The sequence below is a fragment of the Enhydra lutris genome, unplaced genomic scaffold (assembly GCF_002288905.1).
Source record: "Enhydra lutris kenyoni isolate GAN:26980312 unplaced genomic scaffold, ASM228890v2 scaffoldscaffold33, whole genome shotgun sequence".
Lineage (NCBI taxonomy): Eukaryota > Metazoa > Chordata > Mammalia > Carnivora > Mustelidae > Enhydra > Enhydra lutris.
This window is the reverse complement of record NW_019154117.1, coordinates 16421777-16437520: the sequence shown is the minus strand read 5'-3', so window position 1 is coordinate 16437520 and position 15744 is coordinate 16421777. Positions and strand designations below refer to the sequence as shown.

The following is a 15744-nucleotide window of genomic DNA, read 5'->3' as shown; positions in this document are numbered from 1 at the left end:
GCCTTTATTTTACCCGTGTTAAGCCCAGTTCTAAGGAACAATCAGTAAACTGGGTAAGGGATGAGTTGATGTGGGGTGGGGAGAAGTCATTTAATCAACACCAACGAGAGGAACTAAAAGATAAAAACAACGAATATGTGAAATTGAGCAACGCTGTTCACCTCATTTCCTGGGTACAAAAATAAGAAGGCTGGACTAGATGGATTGATCTAATGTTTGTTCGGAAATGACCTTTTGCAAAACACTCTGCTTAGATGTCACGGAGGATATGAAAGCGTCATGGAGCCAAAGTTCCAAGTTGGATCATGGAGGCTGGCCATTTCTGTTTTCCGCCAAATCCTGCACACTCCCCCAAAATGATTGCACTGGCTTTTGTAAACAATTCATGCATATATGTTAGTGTACATCTGCCTCCCTTTGAAGGCAAGCAACAGGTTTTGCAAATATCTGAATTATGTCCTGCCTAATTCACTTAGCATGTAGCATGATGCTTTAATTTTTTTTTAGTATGTATCAGATATTTGTTATATGCATATAAATAAAGACCGAAAGGTACAACCCTTCTTCTCAAGGAGTTTAAGCCTCAATTGGAAGAGAATTCATATAAAAACATCTGTAGTACAACAACAAATTAACTAAGTTACCTAATACTATATCCTCTCTCTATACATTCTAGAACCTGTGTTCTACAAATATGTATATGATATGTTCCAGTGGGACGTCTGAACTCGGAGAGAACAGACAGTTAATAAGAAGGAGACGAGCCTACCGAGAGATGTGTGTGTCTATGTGCCCATGAAGCTAGCATACCAGAAGCAGCAAATGCTTAATACACTTCAGGTATATTTCTAGTACAGAATTTGTGTATTTTCTGCCACCCTAATTTGTGTATTCTCTGAAGTTAGGTCCAGATATGTGAGATGAGATGTTCTCAAAGGAAGGTATTCCTGAGGCCCCTGAGATCTGAAATCTGAGGAAAATGCTTCCGGGTCACTTAAAACAAGGATCAGTGGAATGTTCTGTGTATCAGTTATACTCCTTCTCAGAGTCCTAAATAATTTTAGAAATTTCTACCCAACTCAGTCCCTTTTATTGACCATTCATTGTGCAACAGTTCTTGATTGCTCAATATATATTATTCAAATTTCTAATGAGAGACCTATTTGCAACTTAAGGCCAAAAGGTTTCTTTCTTTCTTTCTTTTAAAGATTTATTTATTTATTTATTTGACAGACAGAGATCACAAGTAGGCAGAGAGGCAGGCAGAGAGAGAGAGGGAAGCAGGCTCCCTCTTTAGTAAACTTAATAGAGAAGCTAGTTTACTGGAGTCTTTTATATTTTCAATTACCAGCATTAGCTCAGGATATTCAGAATAAGCTAATAGTTACAGACTCAGATCAGGGAAGCTTTCAGTAAAACAGTATAAGAAACTGAATAGTAGGGGCACCTTGGTGGCTCAGTTCATTAAGCTCTACCTTTTGCTCAGGTCATAATCTCGAGGTTCTGGGATCGAGCCCCATGTTGGGCTCTATACTCAGTGGGGAGTCTGCTTCTCTCATTCTCTCTGCCCTTCCCCCATTCATGTTCTCTTTCTCTCTCTATCAAATAAAGTCTTTAAAAAAGTAATCTGAACAGTATCTTTTTATGAACATCAATTATTTCAATTTTTATTTTATAAACCGCTTAGTAGGAAACATCATGTACTAACAACTGTCTTTTCTCTTCCCAGAGGCTAGAGGACCAGCAATATATACATATATATTTGTGTCAAGATGCAAGGCTGTTTTTACATGTGACCTGGTGTTCTTCTAGGCTGCTCCCCTAAAACCATTAGTCATGCTTCACTACTTTCTTCATTTAAGAACACTCATTTTACCAGAACTTTCTGAGTTACGCTGTACAAAAAGACATTACTTGAAGCAGCAACAGCCCAAATGATAATTAGTTCACTCCTAATCACTGATTACATATTTACACTCTGCTGAAAAACCTGAAAATTCCTTCCAACTCCACAAAACCCAAATCATTGAAATATCACTGAACACAGGACAAGAGCACCCCAACACAAGAAGTTTTCTCCCCTCTCTTTCGAGAGTGCAGTTTTATCTCTCATTCTGAAATTGCTTACGATTTCTAGAAAGCTAAGAAATGTACAACTTTTGGTGCCCGGGCCACGTCCTTGGGAGGGAAGGAAACTACCTTATTTACTAGAAAGGCAAAGCCTGAGATCAGGCGTCAGAGGCAGGAGAGCTCAAACCCAGAAAGAGCAGGAAAGGTGGCAGAGTTTTAGAGCCATTCCAAATCCCTCCTGTCTTGGGAGGATTCACTTTACCTGAGATCTGGGGTGTGCTATGGGGATGGGGGGAGTCTGTTATGACACATGTTCCTACACATTCATGGGAAAAGGATGGCCTGGGCCGGGGGTTGGGGGAGGGGTGTCTGTCCTGTGAGCCGTCACAGCCGAGTTAACTCATGACCCAGCTTTTGTCGGGCTGGGATAAGAGATCTGCACCCTGGAAGCTTATCTGTTTCTGTGGTTTGCATCTGTTTTTGTTTTCTCTCCTCTTCGATTCCTAACAAGGTGTTTTTTTGGGTTTCTGTTCATTTGTTTTTTGGGAAAATCTCCAAGGGGAGGGGAGCAGGAAGAATCCAAATGGTAGAGAGCCCAACGCTTCAATGGGCTCCAAAGGGAGATCTACTGTTCTGACACAGGCAGGCACCTGCAGGTGCGGAGAAATCAGGCTGCGGGGAGCTCAGGAGGTGGGAGCTTTCCCTGAGTAGATACTGTAGTCTAGTGACCTTCGGAGAAATGAAGCTGCTTCCCTCCAGGACATGGAGGGTTGGGCGATGCCAATCAACAGGGACCGAAGCCCGCGCCGGTGGTTCTTCATCCCAGCCCTGAGTCTCACTGGTCCTCACTGACCTGCACAGGGGATGCGTGTCTGCAGTGTGGCAGTGTCCTGGGGCATAACTGCCTCGCTCTGGCTTTTTCTCCTCTCTTCTTACAAGGGACTATCTTGTAGATGAGGCTTTTCAGCTTGTGAGAGGAGAGGGAGACTCTCCAAATACCAAGGTCCAAGTATTGCTAGAAAGTACTAGGATAAGAGGAGATCTTGGGGAAAGGGTGTGGGGGCTGCGGAGTGGGTGAGGTTGGCGGAGCTCCTGGCTCCAATTTCTTAGTTCCAGGTACATCTTCCTTATGTGGGAGGAAATTATTGATCCCCGTAGATCAATCAGGTCTGACCCTTTCATTTAATCCTCAGACGGCTTTCTCCTAGCCTCCACCTTCACTCGGAGGCAAAGACTGGCCTGTAGAACAAGCCAATGGAGTTAAGAGCAAGGCCAATCCTTTCTTATTTCATCAGATTACTGGCCTTCTACTTTGGCCCCATGATCAAACTGAACTGCTTAAAATCTTAATCTACAGTCGATTTTGCCAGGTAGAGTATATCCTGCAACCTTCCTTCCACCCATCACAGTTGTGGCAAAAAAGAGTCTTTAAAAATGCTCAAAATGCTGACAAAGAGAAAACAGACAAAGACTTTCAGAGTGTTTCCAGCCCCAAAGTGAACTTCTCTGAGTGGGCTGTTTGGGGCACAAATGTTAAGGATTTTCCATTTGAGCTTAAATAGTGCTCAAAAGAATTGTTGAAATATTAGTGTTACAGCAATATCCCGAGGAACTGAGTATCACATAGGTCTACAGTCACAGACCGGACCCTTGGTTGCTGAGTTTGAGATGACAACCATTTTGGGGGGGAACGGGGAGATGCAGACTTTTCTTTCCCTTCGGTATTTTGTGCCTCAGGAAATACTCCCGAGAAACACCCCAGAATTTCAGGATGAAGATAATATATTTTCAAAAATCCAACAGTGACCATCTTAAAAACAGACAGTTAATGGAGACTTCCGGGGGCAGAACTGCCCAGTGAAATGTAACAGGGTCAGTGCAAGTTCTTTGCTACACCCGAACTTCCACCACGTTAAAAGACAGAATATTCTACGTGCTCTCTCTCTCTCCCTCTGACAAATAAAATCTTTAAAAGATAGAATATGCTGAAATGACTAATATTTAACCTCATCCAAAAGGAAGGAAAACAAACATCTGTGGGAAGCTGGGCTTCCCTTAGCACCAATGCTTAGGCAAGAGGCCAAGAAGAGATAGGACACCTGCCATGTCCGGAATGTTTCCATCCCCACAAAATTCATATGTAGACACCTATTGCCCACCATGATGGTACTAGGACGTGCGGCCTTTGGGAGGTGATTAGGTCAGGAGGGTGGAGCCTTCATGAGTGAGATTAGTACCCTTTTAAGAGACCCCAGAGAGCTCCCTTGTCTCGCCCCTTCTTGCTACCACGGGACCCACTTAGGAAATGGACCTTCACCAGACACCAAATCTGCCCGTATCTCGATTTTAGACTTCCAGACCTCCAACAAAAGCAGAAAAAAGTGTCTGTGGTTTATAAGTTACCCCATTTATGGTATTTTGTGATAGTGGTCTGAACAGACTACAGCAGCCCACAACCAAAGCTCTGTTTTTCTGCCTGTCTTACTCCAAGGCTTTCCATGGCTTATAATGTACACTTTCTATATTACTTTAAGGCCCGAGAGACTTCACCAGGCCCCCTGCCTTAAAAAGCAGCAGCTTGTAAAGGTACTGAGAACAAGCCAGAACCTTTCTTATTGAAGTACTGAGTCTTGTCATGATTCTTGCATTTGCTGTATGTTAGGGTAGGACTAAATCGAAGGATCTTTCCCTTCCTCCCTCAGGCAGAGGTGCAAGGCTATTTTTGGAAAAACACTTATGTTATTACTTCAGTTGCTTTTATGGTCCCCTTGTAGGAGGGGTCAGAGTGCAGGCCCACTGTCCCTTTTCTAAAATCTTTGGACCTGATGTGCTTGGAATTCAAAAATTTTTCAGCTATGGCATCCAGAGCATATATTACACAAAACTTCCAATGGAGGTGGTGGGGGTAGGGGGGGGGGTCTGAGCCAGCACCTTGTAATCAAACACATTCATATTTCTGTGGTAAAATGTAGGAATTTTCACAACAAAGACTGTAAAAGGCCTCACATCAGTTCAGGGCAAGCTTTGCCATGAGAGGACATTGTGTGTCAAATGTGCAAAAGAACTTCCAGTTTTCTGGACGTTTTGGATTTTGAAAGTGAGGGTAAGAGAGTGTAGATCTGTGAGATTTTGAAAGAATTAAGGTCAGTGATTTCAAAGAGTTAAGAGAGAAAAATCTGTTGGTGTTTAGAAAAAGGTGAGACCGACCGCACATCATCTAAGGGGCCTCTTCAAATGGGTCTTTCAGACATAGAATTTGACCGTGTTGAACAGGACAGAAGGTAGATGGGTTGTTCCTGTCCCTGCGCTTCTGTCATAGGACCTGGACACAGTCTGTCCCCCAGGGGGAGCGCTATTGTCCTGGAATTTGAGCTGCCTCACTGTTCCTCAGGGAAAGGGGCCCCGACTGCTCTGAGACTCACAGGAACATTCCCAGACTAGAATAAAAACCTCAACAAGGCAAGAGTGTTGGAGCCAATTGGCACGCTTGCACTATGACTCCATAATAAAATAATTAGACAGTTTGATTTTTTAAGGATATAAAAACCAAAAAAAAAAAAAAAAAAATTTTTTTTTTTTTTCTTAATATAGGGAAAACAATTCTTGCTAAAATCTTCATCTTTGGCGTTTTAAAGGTGGGACTTAGAAGGTTCTATTCTGGGTTCTCATGCTAGGGATTCTATCATAGGGGATGGGTAAGTGGTCGTTGAGATGAGGGGCTGTCATCAGCGGAGACATAGGGAGATAAAGGCTTACTTGGCTTCCAGGGCCAGTGCGATGATGCCCGCGGCCATGGGGGCCGAGGCCGAGGTCCCAGTGTGGTTGTCCGTGCAGCGCTGCCTCAGATCTGTAGTAATCTAGAAGACAGAAATGAAAAATTTAGGGTTCTGGGGCCATGGGAGTCACATGCAAGTAGAATGAAATTCCCTCATAAAAGCAGAATGGAGGGGGGCGTTCAAACAGTTGTTTTAAATTCCTTGTTCCTGTACTTCCGTGACTGTATCACTTCTAGAGAATCGCCTGTGCAAATCAACTTTGAAAAGAGAAGCATTTGGAAATCAGACTCCACTTCTGTTAAAACTGGGGTCAGGACTAGGGCAAGTCTTTGGCTTGGAACATAGGGGTTATGCCTGGGTGCCCTTCCATCTTCCCCTCAAACCCCCCCTTGCCACTTGCTTCACCCCAGACCCGGCTCTAGTTAAAACTAAAGTTCTTTCATGACCCCAACATTTTTCATGATCAGATATGTTGAAGCAACCACCAGACGCTGAGGTAGGCATTGGAAGCCTGAAAGCACACGGTCTGGCCTTGCCCTTCCAGAACGGATACCTTGGGAGAAGCAAGGGTTTTAAGCAAAGGCGTGCTCTGCCATCGATGGAACGTGGGTTTTTGGCATCCACAGAAATGATGCAGGGAAGAACCAAGACCTCCTCAAAGATTGAACGTGAATACCCAAAACAACGTTGAACCTAGGGTGCCTGAGGGGAAGTTACCGTACTGAGGGCCTGGCGGTGTATTACAGAAGGAGATTTCGCCATTTCTCCATTTTTGAAATCAGAATGTGAGAACTAGATCATTTTTTTCCTCTTGGTTTGAATCCAGTTTACTTCAGCTGCGTCTGAATAACATTCCTATCAGCAAGAGCCCTGCTTTTAAACCTCCCCTTCATGATCATTTCACTCAGGGAGAAGAAGTTGAAGTGAGATTCTCCTTCACAAGACAAATGAAACACGCTGGGGTAAGATTTTGCAAACCAGTGAAATAGCTAAGATTTAAAAAACCCTCCCTCCCCAAGAACCATCTACTTTTGTCTCCTTGGGGCTGATATTGCTCTTGCCAGGAATGCACAAGCCTCGTGAGGTGAGCTGGAGCCCATCTCAAAGTTACTGGAAGACAGCAGTTAAGCTTTGTTTGGCATCAGTACAAATAGGATAACTGAGGTGAAATTTCATCGGAAAGGTGTGGGGGGACAAAGGCAGTTGAAGGCAAAGTCCTGTGGTTCTAAGGTGTATCCTTCCAGAAGAGTGTGGAGATTGGTTGATTTGGAAAGAAATCTGATCTTCACAGGAAGAAAGTGCTGCCTAAGTCTTCAGAAATGAGCCTTCCCCTAATAGTTTCCTCAGAGCCCCCTGAGGATGTATGAATGGACTCTAATTATCTGGTATAGATCTACATTGACAAGATAGCTGACCTAGTTTCACACAGGGCCAACAGTTCTCTTTTCTTTGTTCCTTTTGACACTTTTAATGTCACCAGACCATCCATACCAGAGAGGCACCGATACCCAAGGAGTGGCAGAATGAACAAAAATATAGAACAAAAATATAGAGAGCCATAAGACATGGTGGCGGGAGAGAGGAGGCAAGCCTTACCCTCTTTTCTTAAATAAGTGAATGGTGGCCAAGAGCCCCCACAGTGTGTCTGGCAAGCGAGGGAGGTTGTTTCTTGATGAACAGACGTGGTTAACTAGCCATCTTCTGAACCTCCGTGTTGGATGTTTATAAGATGTTTGGGTAAACAGAGCCCTACCCACTCCTGCATAAGAAACTTTCTGGATCTTTATTCATTGACTTTAAAAGGTATTTTTTGAGGTTTTTTTTTTTGTTGTTGTTGAGGTAAAAAAGCATGTAACACAAATTTACCATTTCAACAACTTTTTAAGGGTCGAGTATAGTATTGTTAACTATATGCACGCTGTTGTACAAAAGATCTCTCTAGCACATTTTTATCTTGTATGAATAAAAAACTCCACCCACTAAACAACTCTCCATTCTCCCCTCCTCCCAGCCTTTGGTAACCACCATTTTACTGTTTCTATGAGTTTAACTATTCTAAGGTACCTCATATAAACATAATTGTATGTATTTGTCTTCGCGCGCGCGTGTGTCTGTGTGTGTGTGTGTGTGTGTGTGTGAGAGAGAGAGAGAGAGAGAGAGTGAGAGAGTGAGAGAGTGAGAGAGAGAGAGAGAGAGAGAGAGATCTGGCTAATTTCACTCAGAATAACGTCCTCAAGTCTCGTTTTGTTATAGTACATGGCAGGATTTCCTTCTTTTTAGGCTGTATAATATTTCATTGTATGTATTTACCACATTTTCTTTCTTGGTCAGTGGACATTTGGGTGCCTTCCGTCTCTTGGCTCTTGTGAATGATGCTGCCAAGAGCACAGGGAAGCAAAGATCTCTTCACAATCCTGTTTTCAATTCTTTTGACTAAGTGACCAGAAGTGGGACTGCTGGACCATTAAAGGGATGTCTACTTCACTTGAAATTGCTGGTCAACGCGCAGCCTTGTTTTCCAAAGTCCTGGTCCGTATGTCAAGGCATAAACACCCCAGAAACAGTCTGTTTCCGAGTCTCCAGATCCTCTGTTGTTGAGAGATGGCCCTGCCTGCATTCTTCTCATTTTACCTCACTCTCATGGTCACATTCCTTGGCCAAATTTTCTTTTTTTTCAATGACTTGTGCCTGGATTCAAGATTTTTCACGAAGTCTCCCCACTTGGCTCCTTTTGCCTGTCCTTCAGCTGTACCAGACCCTTGCCGTGCACAGAAACCCATCCAGGATAAACACTCCAAGTGTGTGCAACGTTTTTGAGTCGAATAAAGAGCCACCTCCCACCAACCTCCAACATGAATGATAAAAACTTTGGGATGTCAGGTCCACAACAGGAAGAAGGCTCATCCCTACAGAGTCCGCAGGTAGAGACGTACATGCTGTACGCATAAATAAAAAGCCGCCTTGTACTTTTCTATACAAACACCAACCACATGTTACACGCTCTCAATATGGCCACGCTTGTGGAATTCCCGACTGGCGCTGGGCTCTCCTTTATTTATTTATTTTTCAAGCACTTTATGTAAAGGAAACCTAAGAAGTGAAAAAAGAGCGAAAAGGGGGTGAGGTATGAAGGCCAGGGAGAGTGGAAGGGAAAAAGGAACGGAGAGGAAAGAAACAAAAGCAGTCTCCCTCTCCCTCCTTCTCACCCTGCTTTCAGGGGAAATTCCAGCTGGGTCATTTCAGGAGGAAGTTACTGTCACTGGTGGAAATATTTAGGCATAAATTACTGGAAAGATCTAAGGCAGGCTTTTCATCATAAGGAGAAGTCACAGTATCAGGGAATTTGGAGGTGTCTCTTTAGAATGAAAAGGCAAAGACCACCAAGGAGAATGCAGTCTTGAAGAAAAATGATGTCCCCAAAACTGGAACCACATGGGGGACCCCATTCATCACAACGCGTGCACGCAAACCTTGACAGCATAATTTAAAAGCCAAGTTGCGTGGAACAGTCGACCCGTGTCACGGAGGCTGGAGGCTCTACGTGTGAGAACAGAAAACTAAAGCCTGGAAGTTTCGATACCATTTTAAAGCAAGTCTTGAAATTTGGTTTTGATCCCCGGGGATGCATCTCGCGCGCTCCAGGTTCCCTCAGTTCACTACCAAATCAGAAACAGAATTCTCCTCCACGCGACTTCTCAGATTGCTCAAGAAAATATCCTCCCTATCCGTCAGAGCGGAAACAGGAGAGGACACCGGGCCTCGAGCCAGATCAAAGCTATCCTGGTGAGCAAATTAGACGTTTGGCCTGTCCCAGGATGAAGAGCAGACGGTTTGGGGAATGCCAGCGCGTTAGGGATGTCTTCGGTGTTTGGTGAGAAGGGGTGGGTGTCGTTCAGGTCTCGGCTCACTCCCTCTGAGCAGAACCCTGGCCTTTTCTTATCCTAAGCTCTTATTTCCTAATATTTCACATTTCATTAGCTGGGCTGATTGGATCTTTTATTCCAGCCTGTTGAGGAAATTCTCCAGGGAACCTCAGCTCAGGCGGACTTCGGCCATGAGTGGCAAGTCTTAACAGCAACCCTGGAGTTAAGAGTTTCTATCTCCCTGATATCTTGCGACTGTTTTTTTTTTTTTTTTTGAAGGGGCCATATTGTCTCCTAGCTGTTAAAAGAGCAACCGAGCAGATATTTTTAAAACATGAAATGATTCTACTGTCTGTTATGCTGAATTTGTTTCTGGTGTGGAGTTTGATTTGGATGAGGAATGTGCCAGAAAAGCTGTTTCAAACAAGCAATGGGGGAATGAAGGCAGAAAATAAATCTTCAATGTGTCAATGAATAAAACAGAAGAAGCTGATTTATTAAGCACAGCAAAATAAAACGCAATGGAGGACCAATTCATGCTCCCTGGGTTCAACCGAAGTCTGGTCTAAAACGCAGTCGTGACCGAGGAGGCCACACAGCACTCCAGCCCGGTGTTGCTAGGGGAATCTGGAGGTGAGACGTGCAAATGGGAGGTTCTGCTTACAAAGGCGAGGCCACTGTTGCTGGAGGAGTCTGCCATCGTCGATGATTTTTGCATTTCTATCATGTTCAGCTCTGTGCTAGGTAGGGAGCAGAAGCACAGTATTTATTGGCTAAGCTGAATTATTAACATTCAAGCTCCCTCAGACTCTACTTGAAGGCCCTCCAATTATTAAGAAAGACTTTAAGGTTTTGTTGTTGTTGTTTGTTTGTTTTTTTGTCAAATCTCTAAATAAAGCTCACATACACTTAGAAGCCACCTACAGAAGAGTACGTGTGTATACGTGTGCATGTAATCCAGGGCCTAAAGTAGAGCTCTTCCTCACCACCGCTGTTGCTACCCCATGCTGGATGGCTTAGAAAACCATCACCAGGGGCACCTGGGTGGCTCAGTGGGTTAAAGCCTCTGCCTTCGGCTCGGGTCATGATCCCAGGGTCCTGGGATCGAGCCCCACGTCCAGCTCTCTGCTCAGCCGGGACTGCTTCCGCCTCTCTCTCTGTCTGCCTCTCTGCCTACTTGTGATCTCTATCTATCAAATGAATAAATAAAATCTAAAAAAAAAAAAAAAAGAAAACCATCACCACTTGCAACAAGGGGGATGGCACACAACAGGTGTTTACATGTGTGCACATGCATGTGTGTGCATAAAACTACATTTAAATCCACAGAACCTCTGCACACTCAGTACACTATTAACTCAGGAAGTGGGAGGCTCAGAGGGAACAACTTGCCCAAGGAGGCGTAGCTACTAAAGAGATGGGTAAGTGGTAGAGGATAAAATCCTGACATGGCCCCAAAAGGAAAAGCTGAGTCTCAGGGGGTAGCCCTTCCATGAAAGCCAAGATGGCCACTCCAGGCCACCCCCGGCCATGGCGGTGGAACTGGTCTTGAGATCCAGTTCCCATCAGCAAGTGGGCATTGATCGACGCTTTCCTTCGGGCCACAGTGGAAATTAGAAGTTTTGAGGGATAAACTGTCCTTTCCTCTTTTTTTTTTTTTTTTTTTAAGATTTTATTTAGTTGAGAGAGAAACTAAATGAGAGAAAGCAAGCACGAGCAGGAGAGTGGGGAGAAGGAGAGGGAGAGAGGGAAGTCGACTCCCCACTGAGTAGAGAGCCTGACGTGGGGCTCAAACCCAGGACCCTGGGATCATGATCTGAGCCAAAGGCAGACGCTTAACTGACTGAGCCACTCAGGTGCCCCTGTCCTTTCTTCTTTTTAACATTCTCTAGAGATGATGTATCCAACTTTCCAAACGCACTACAGACATCTGGGTTTGCTCGTCTTCTGCTTGAAAAATAATAACATTTCTCAAATCGAAAGAAGAAACAGAGAGATGATAGAAATCAACCCCAGCACGAACGGTAGCTGTAACGGAATAAGGATTGGGGTGGCGAGGGAGGGCGGGAGCGGGGAGCGAGATGTTTCTGCAAAAAAAGAAAATGCGTAGCTGCTTAGGAACCCTGAGAGCAATAAGAGAATTCCTCCACATGGGGTTGGTCACTCAGTCCAAGCCTGAGATACTCCAGGCGGCAAGTTTGTTTTGAACACAAAAAATAACATGACGTCAGGAGAGGGCTGAGCACAGCCTATATTCTCAACCCTTGGCTCACAAGACCCCTCCCAGGAGGAATCCGATCACTGCCACATGCCAAGCCCTGAGACAAATTACTAGAGGAAAAAGGGCAAAGGTTGAACTAGTCCCCAAAGAAAGGGATCATTTAATGACAGGAGGGGCTGGGGAGAGAGGGAAGCTTTATTCCCCAAACAGAACCAGGGAGAGATTTCAGGAGGCAGTGAAGGGTGACAGGCAGGACCTTTGATGCCCTTTGACCGGAACAAAGGTTGTAGATACAGCTTTATCACGTAGCAAGAGTCCTGTGGGCCATTTCCTATGCCAAATATTTTACTGTCAAATACCCTTAGCCTTTCACCGACTGACCAGTAGAAGGAGTTTCTCTTAAAGAAACAGAACATCTTCCTGTCTTCCTGTAGCTATACAAACAGCTCGTGAAGGTCCCATCCTTCCCAGTGTCTGATGGTGATTTATGCACCAATATTTACTCAGCTCAGGCTCTGGGAAGGAACAAGGCAAAGTCTTCAACCTCGTGTAGTTTCCAATCTAGTGTTTCACAGTTTCCAATCTGTTTTTCCAAAACAGACAGCAAGAAAACGTGCAACATCCTAAATCGTTCTAAGGACACGAGGAAGAAAATCGAACAGATAAAGAGTGGGGGATGGGAGTGCCCTGATTTTAAGGGAGGTGGGAAAGAAAATCCTCCTTGAGCTGATGCTTTACAAGAGGCATAAATTAAGGGCTATCTGGGGGGAACAGCGCCTTAACAGATGGCACCTGCCGCAAGACAGAGAGCCCTGGCTTGGAGGTCACACAAAAGGCGTCACCTGGAGGAGTTCAGTGCTGCTATCCTGCCACAGGACCCAGCAATCCAGACTGGCGAAGAGCTACAGGTTTTTGCAAGAGGACGGACGGTCTGAGGGGATTGTGAGAAGGTCTTACAACATGAGAATTAAAATAAATCCACCAAGTAGTGAAAAATAATGGATAACTACATATTCTCTCTGGATATACACACACATACACACACACACACACACACACACACACACACACGTGTGTGTGTGTGTGTATTTTATCACTGTGAAAAGAACCCCACATGGGCCAGAGCAGCACCATTGCTTGTGGACGCCTCCAGAGCAGGAGTCCTTTGAAAGAACCCAGAGCACGACCGTGTACTGGTGACAAGACGGGCGTGGGTGTCCATCCTGACTTTGGTAGAAATCCAGGCTCTACCACTTCCTGCCTGGCTTTCTTTTACCCTTTCTAGCACTAATTTCTTCATCTTTAAAGGCAGGACGGCACCTGTTCATCCTGGGCAGGGTTCTGAGGATACTAGGAGATGGTCCATTTAATATGCACAGTGCAGTACCTGGTACTAATTGGAGGAAAAACAAAAATTCCATATTTATGGCATGTTAATATCATGGTGAATGTATGATGTATTCAACATGGAATAAGATGTATGCATTATTATTAATAAAACCATATTATTTGATCACAGGGCTTTAGAATAGCCAGGCATTTCAACTGATTTCTGTTTAGCTTACGGGGAGTTTCTTGTTGTAGTCGTCTTGGTATTTTGGATGCTTCCCTTGCTGTAAAGAGACATAAGGCCATGGCTGATCTGAATCTGTTAAAGCATGAATGAAATACCAAGGGCCATGACTGTACCAATAACAGGGGCAGGAAACCAAGAGACAGAGATCTGGCTGTTTGGAAACCCAGGGCAAGGTTTTCCTGCTTTGCATACCATGACAAGACATTCTGTTGAAGGCAAGTGAAATTTATTCAAAATGCTTTTCCAGAAGCAGAGGGATCTTTCCTCTCTTCTGAATCCTTGGCATTTGCCTGGGTCAAATCACAAAGGTGCTCTACAAATAAGACATGACAACCATGCTCTCCCGAAGAAGCTGCCAGTGGTACAAGGTAATGAATAGCCCGGGGAGGAGAGCCCCCAGAACAAAGGGAGACAGACGCCGCCATTTCTGCAACACTCAATCACAATGCCACGGCCAGGAAGCGGGCATCTCTGAGGGACTCAGGGCATCTGGTTCAAAGCCTGCTGGAGAAAAGGTCCCAGGCACGATGCAGGATTATTTGTCATTCTGACATCTAGGAGGAAAAGGGGTCAGCTGGACCAGAAAAGGCTGACATCGTTGCCAACTCTACTCATGTTCACGTTCAAAGTGCCTTTCTTTATGGGGTAGGTGGTGCAGATCGCAGTATTTTGTAGATTGGAAAAACAGAGGTGCCACGAGAGCCCTGATTAACAACAGTTGGAAAAATGGCCAGCCTCGCCTCCCAGGATTCAGAACAGGACACCGTCCTAGGGAACAGTGGCACCAGCCACTCCTGAGGGGCTCGTTGCGCCGGTGCGGTGTGAGTCCCTTATGTCCAGCACCTCATCTTCCCCCAAAATCAATGAGGCTGGTGAGGGTTTTGCCTGCATTTTACAGATGGTGTAACCAAGACCCAGTGAGGTTCACTGAGCCACTGAGATGTGTCTGAAGCCAGAGACTCTAGCTTGGAAGAACTACCAAACTTCCTTTCCAATTTATGGTGATCTGGGGAGTCTCACAAAATAAAGAAACTCTAAGAACCGGATGGAGAAAAATTACTAACAGATTGCTGTGATGAACATGGGAGAAAGAGATCGAACAGAAGGTAGAAACAGGTTTAAATTAAATATATAGAGTGAGTCTGTAAAGGTTTTGGTATCAGAAGTAGCAAGTCCGGAGAGAGTGAAGTCTGGGGTGCCTGGGTGGCTCAGTGGGTTAAAGCCCCTGCCTTCAGCTCAGGTCAAGTTCCCAGGTCCTGGGATTGAGCCCCCACATTGAGCTCTCTGCTCAGCAGGGAGCCTGCTTCCCCCTCTCTCTCTGACTCTCTGCCTACTTGTGATCTGTCTGTCAAATAAATAAATAAAATATTTTAAAAAAAAGAAAGTGAAGTCTATTATGATTCACCCAGTGACTGGATCACTCTGTCCTTTCCCAGGAGAATCCTAAATGACCACCTGTCGTCATGGAGGCAGGGGCAGTCATAGCAGCGATCACAGCATCATAGCACGATGGGGGCCCAGGAAGGTCAGGTCTGGGGAGTAAATCTCACATAAGGATTTTGAGGTCCCTCTGTCCATACTGCATTCTCCCATCCAGGACCCAGAAAACCCTTCCTTCTCCTTGGAGATTTTGCCCACTGGATTGTACATTTCTCTTAAGAAAGGCCTTTATGAACTTCACAATTCCCCCTCCATGGCAACCAGCCCACAAGCAAAAACAGGAGTCGATGGGCATATTTACTTCGAAGCAATGGCAAGTTTGCTTTCAGACCTGAGAGGTACTGGAAGAGAACTCTTACTCCAGAGAGTTCCATCAGGATTTTTATGGTGCAGAACTGACGGATGCCACTCAGATTTAGAGGACCGTGACCCTAAGTACTGAGAGACAAGCATATCTGAGAGCATAAGGGGTACTCCTGGATTATAACATTTTCATAATGAAGGTAAAACATGGAATGTCACTTTTCATTACAAAAGCCAGGACACTGTGAAACTTGTCACCTCCATATTTTCTCCTTTTACATTTTACTTTGTATTGCAGGGTCATGTTCACTAATGAATGATGGAGGTACTTAAAGGTGGACTCATGCATGTGTTTTTTTTTTCTTCTTCTTAAGATTGTATTCATTTATTTGAGAGAGAGAGAGAACAAGCAGAGGGAGGAGGAGGCTCCCCACTGAGCAAGGGCCCTGAGGCAGGACTCGATCCCAGGACTCTGGGATCATGATCTGAGCTAAA

The 15744-nt window shown here is 44.8% G+C and overlaps 1 protein-coding gene across 2 annotated transcripts in view; it reads right to left on the bottom strand.

Moving 5' to 3' along the window:
- Window positions 1-15744, bottom strand: part of LOC111153546 (proprotein convertase subtilisin/kexin type 5) — a 455156-nt gene that overhangs the window by 251822 nt on the left and 187590 nt on the right. For both annotated transcript variants that reach the window (XM_022512624.1, XM_022512625.1), the window contains exon 9: window positions 5827-5927. In XM_022512624.1, coding sequence (XP_022368332.1) covers window positions 5827-5927 — 101 coding nt within the window. The remainder of the gene's footprint in view (window positions 1-5826; window positions 5928-15744) is intronic.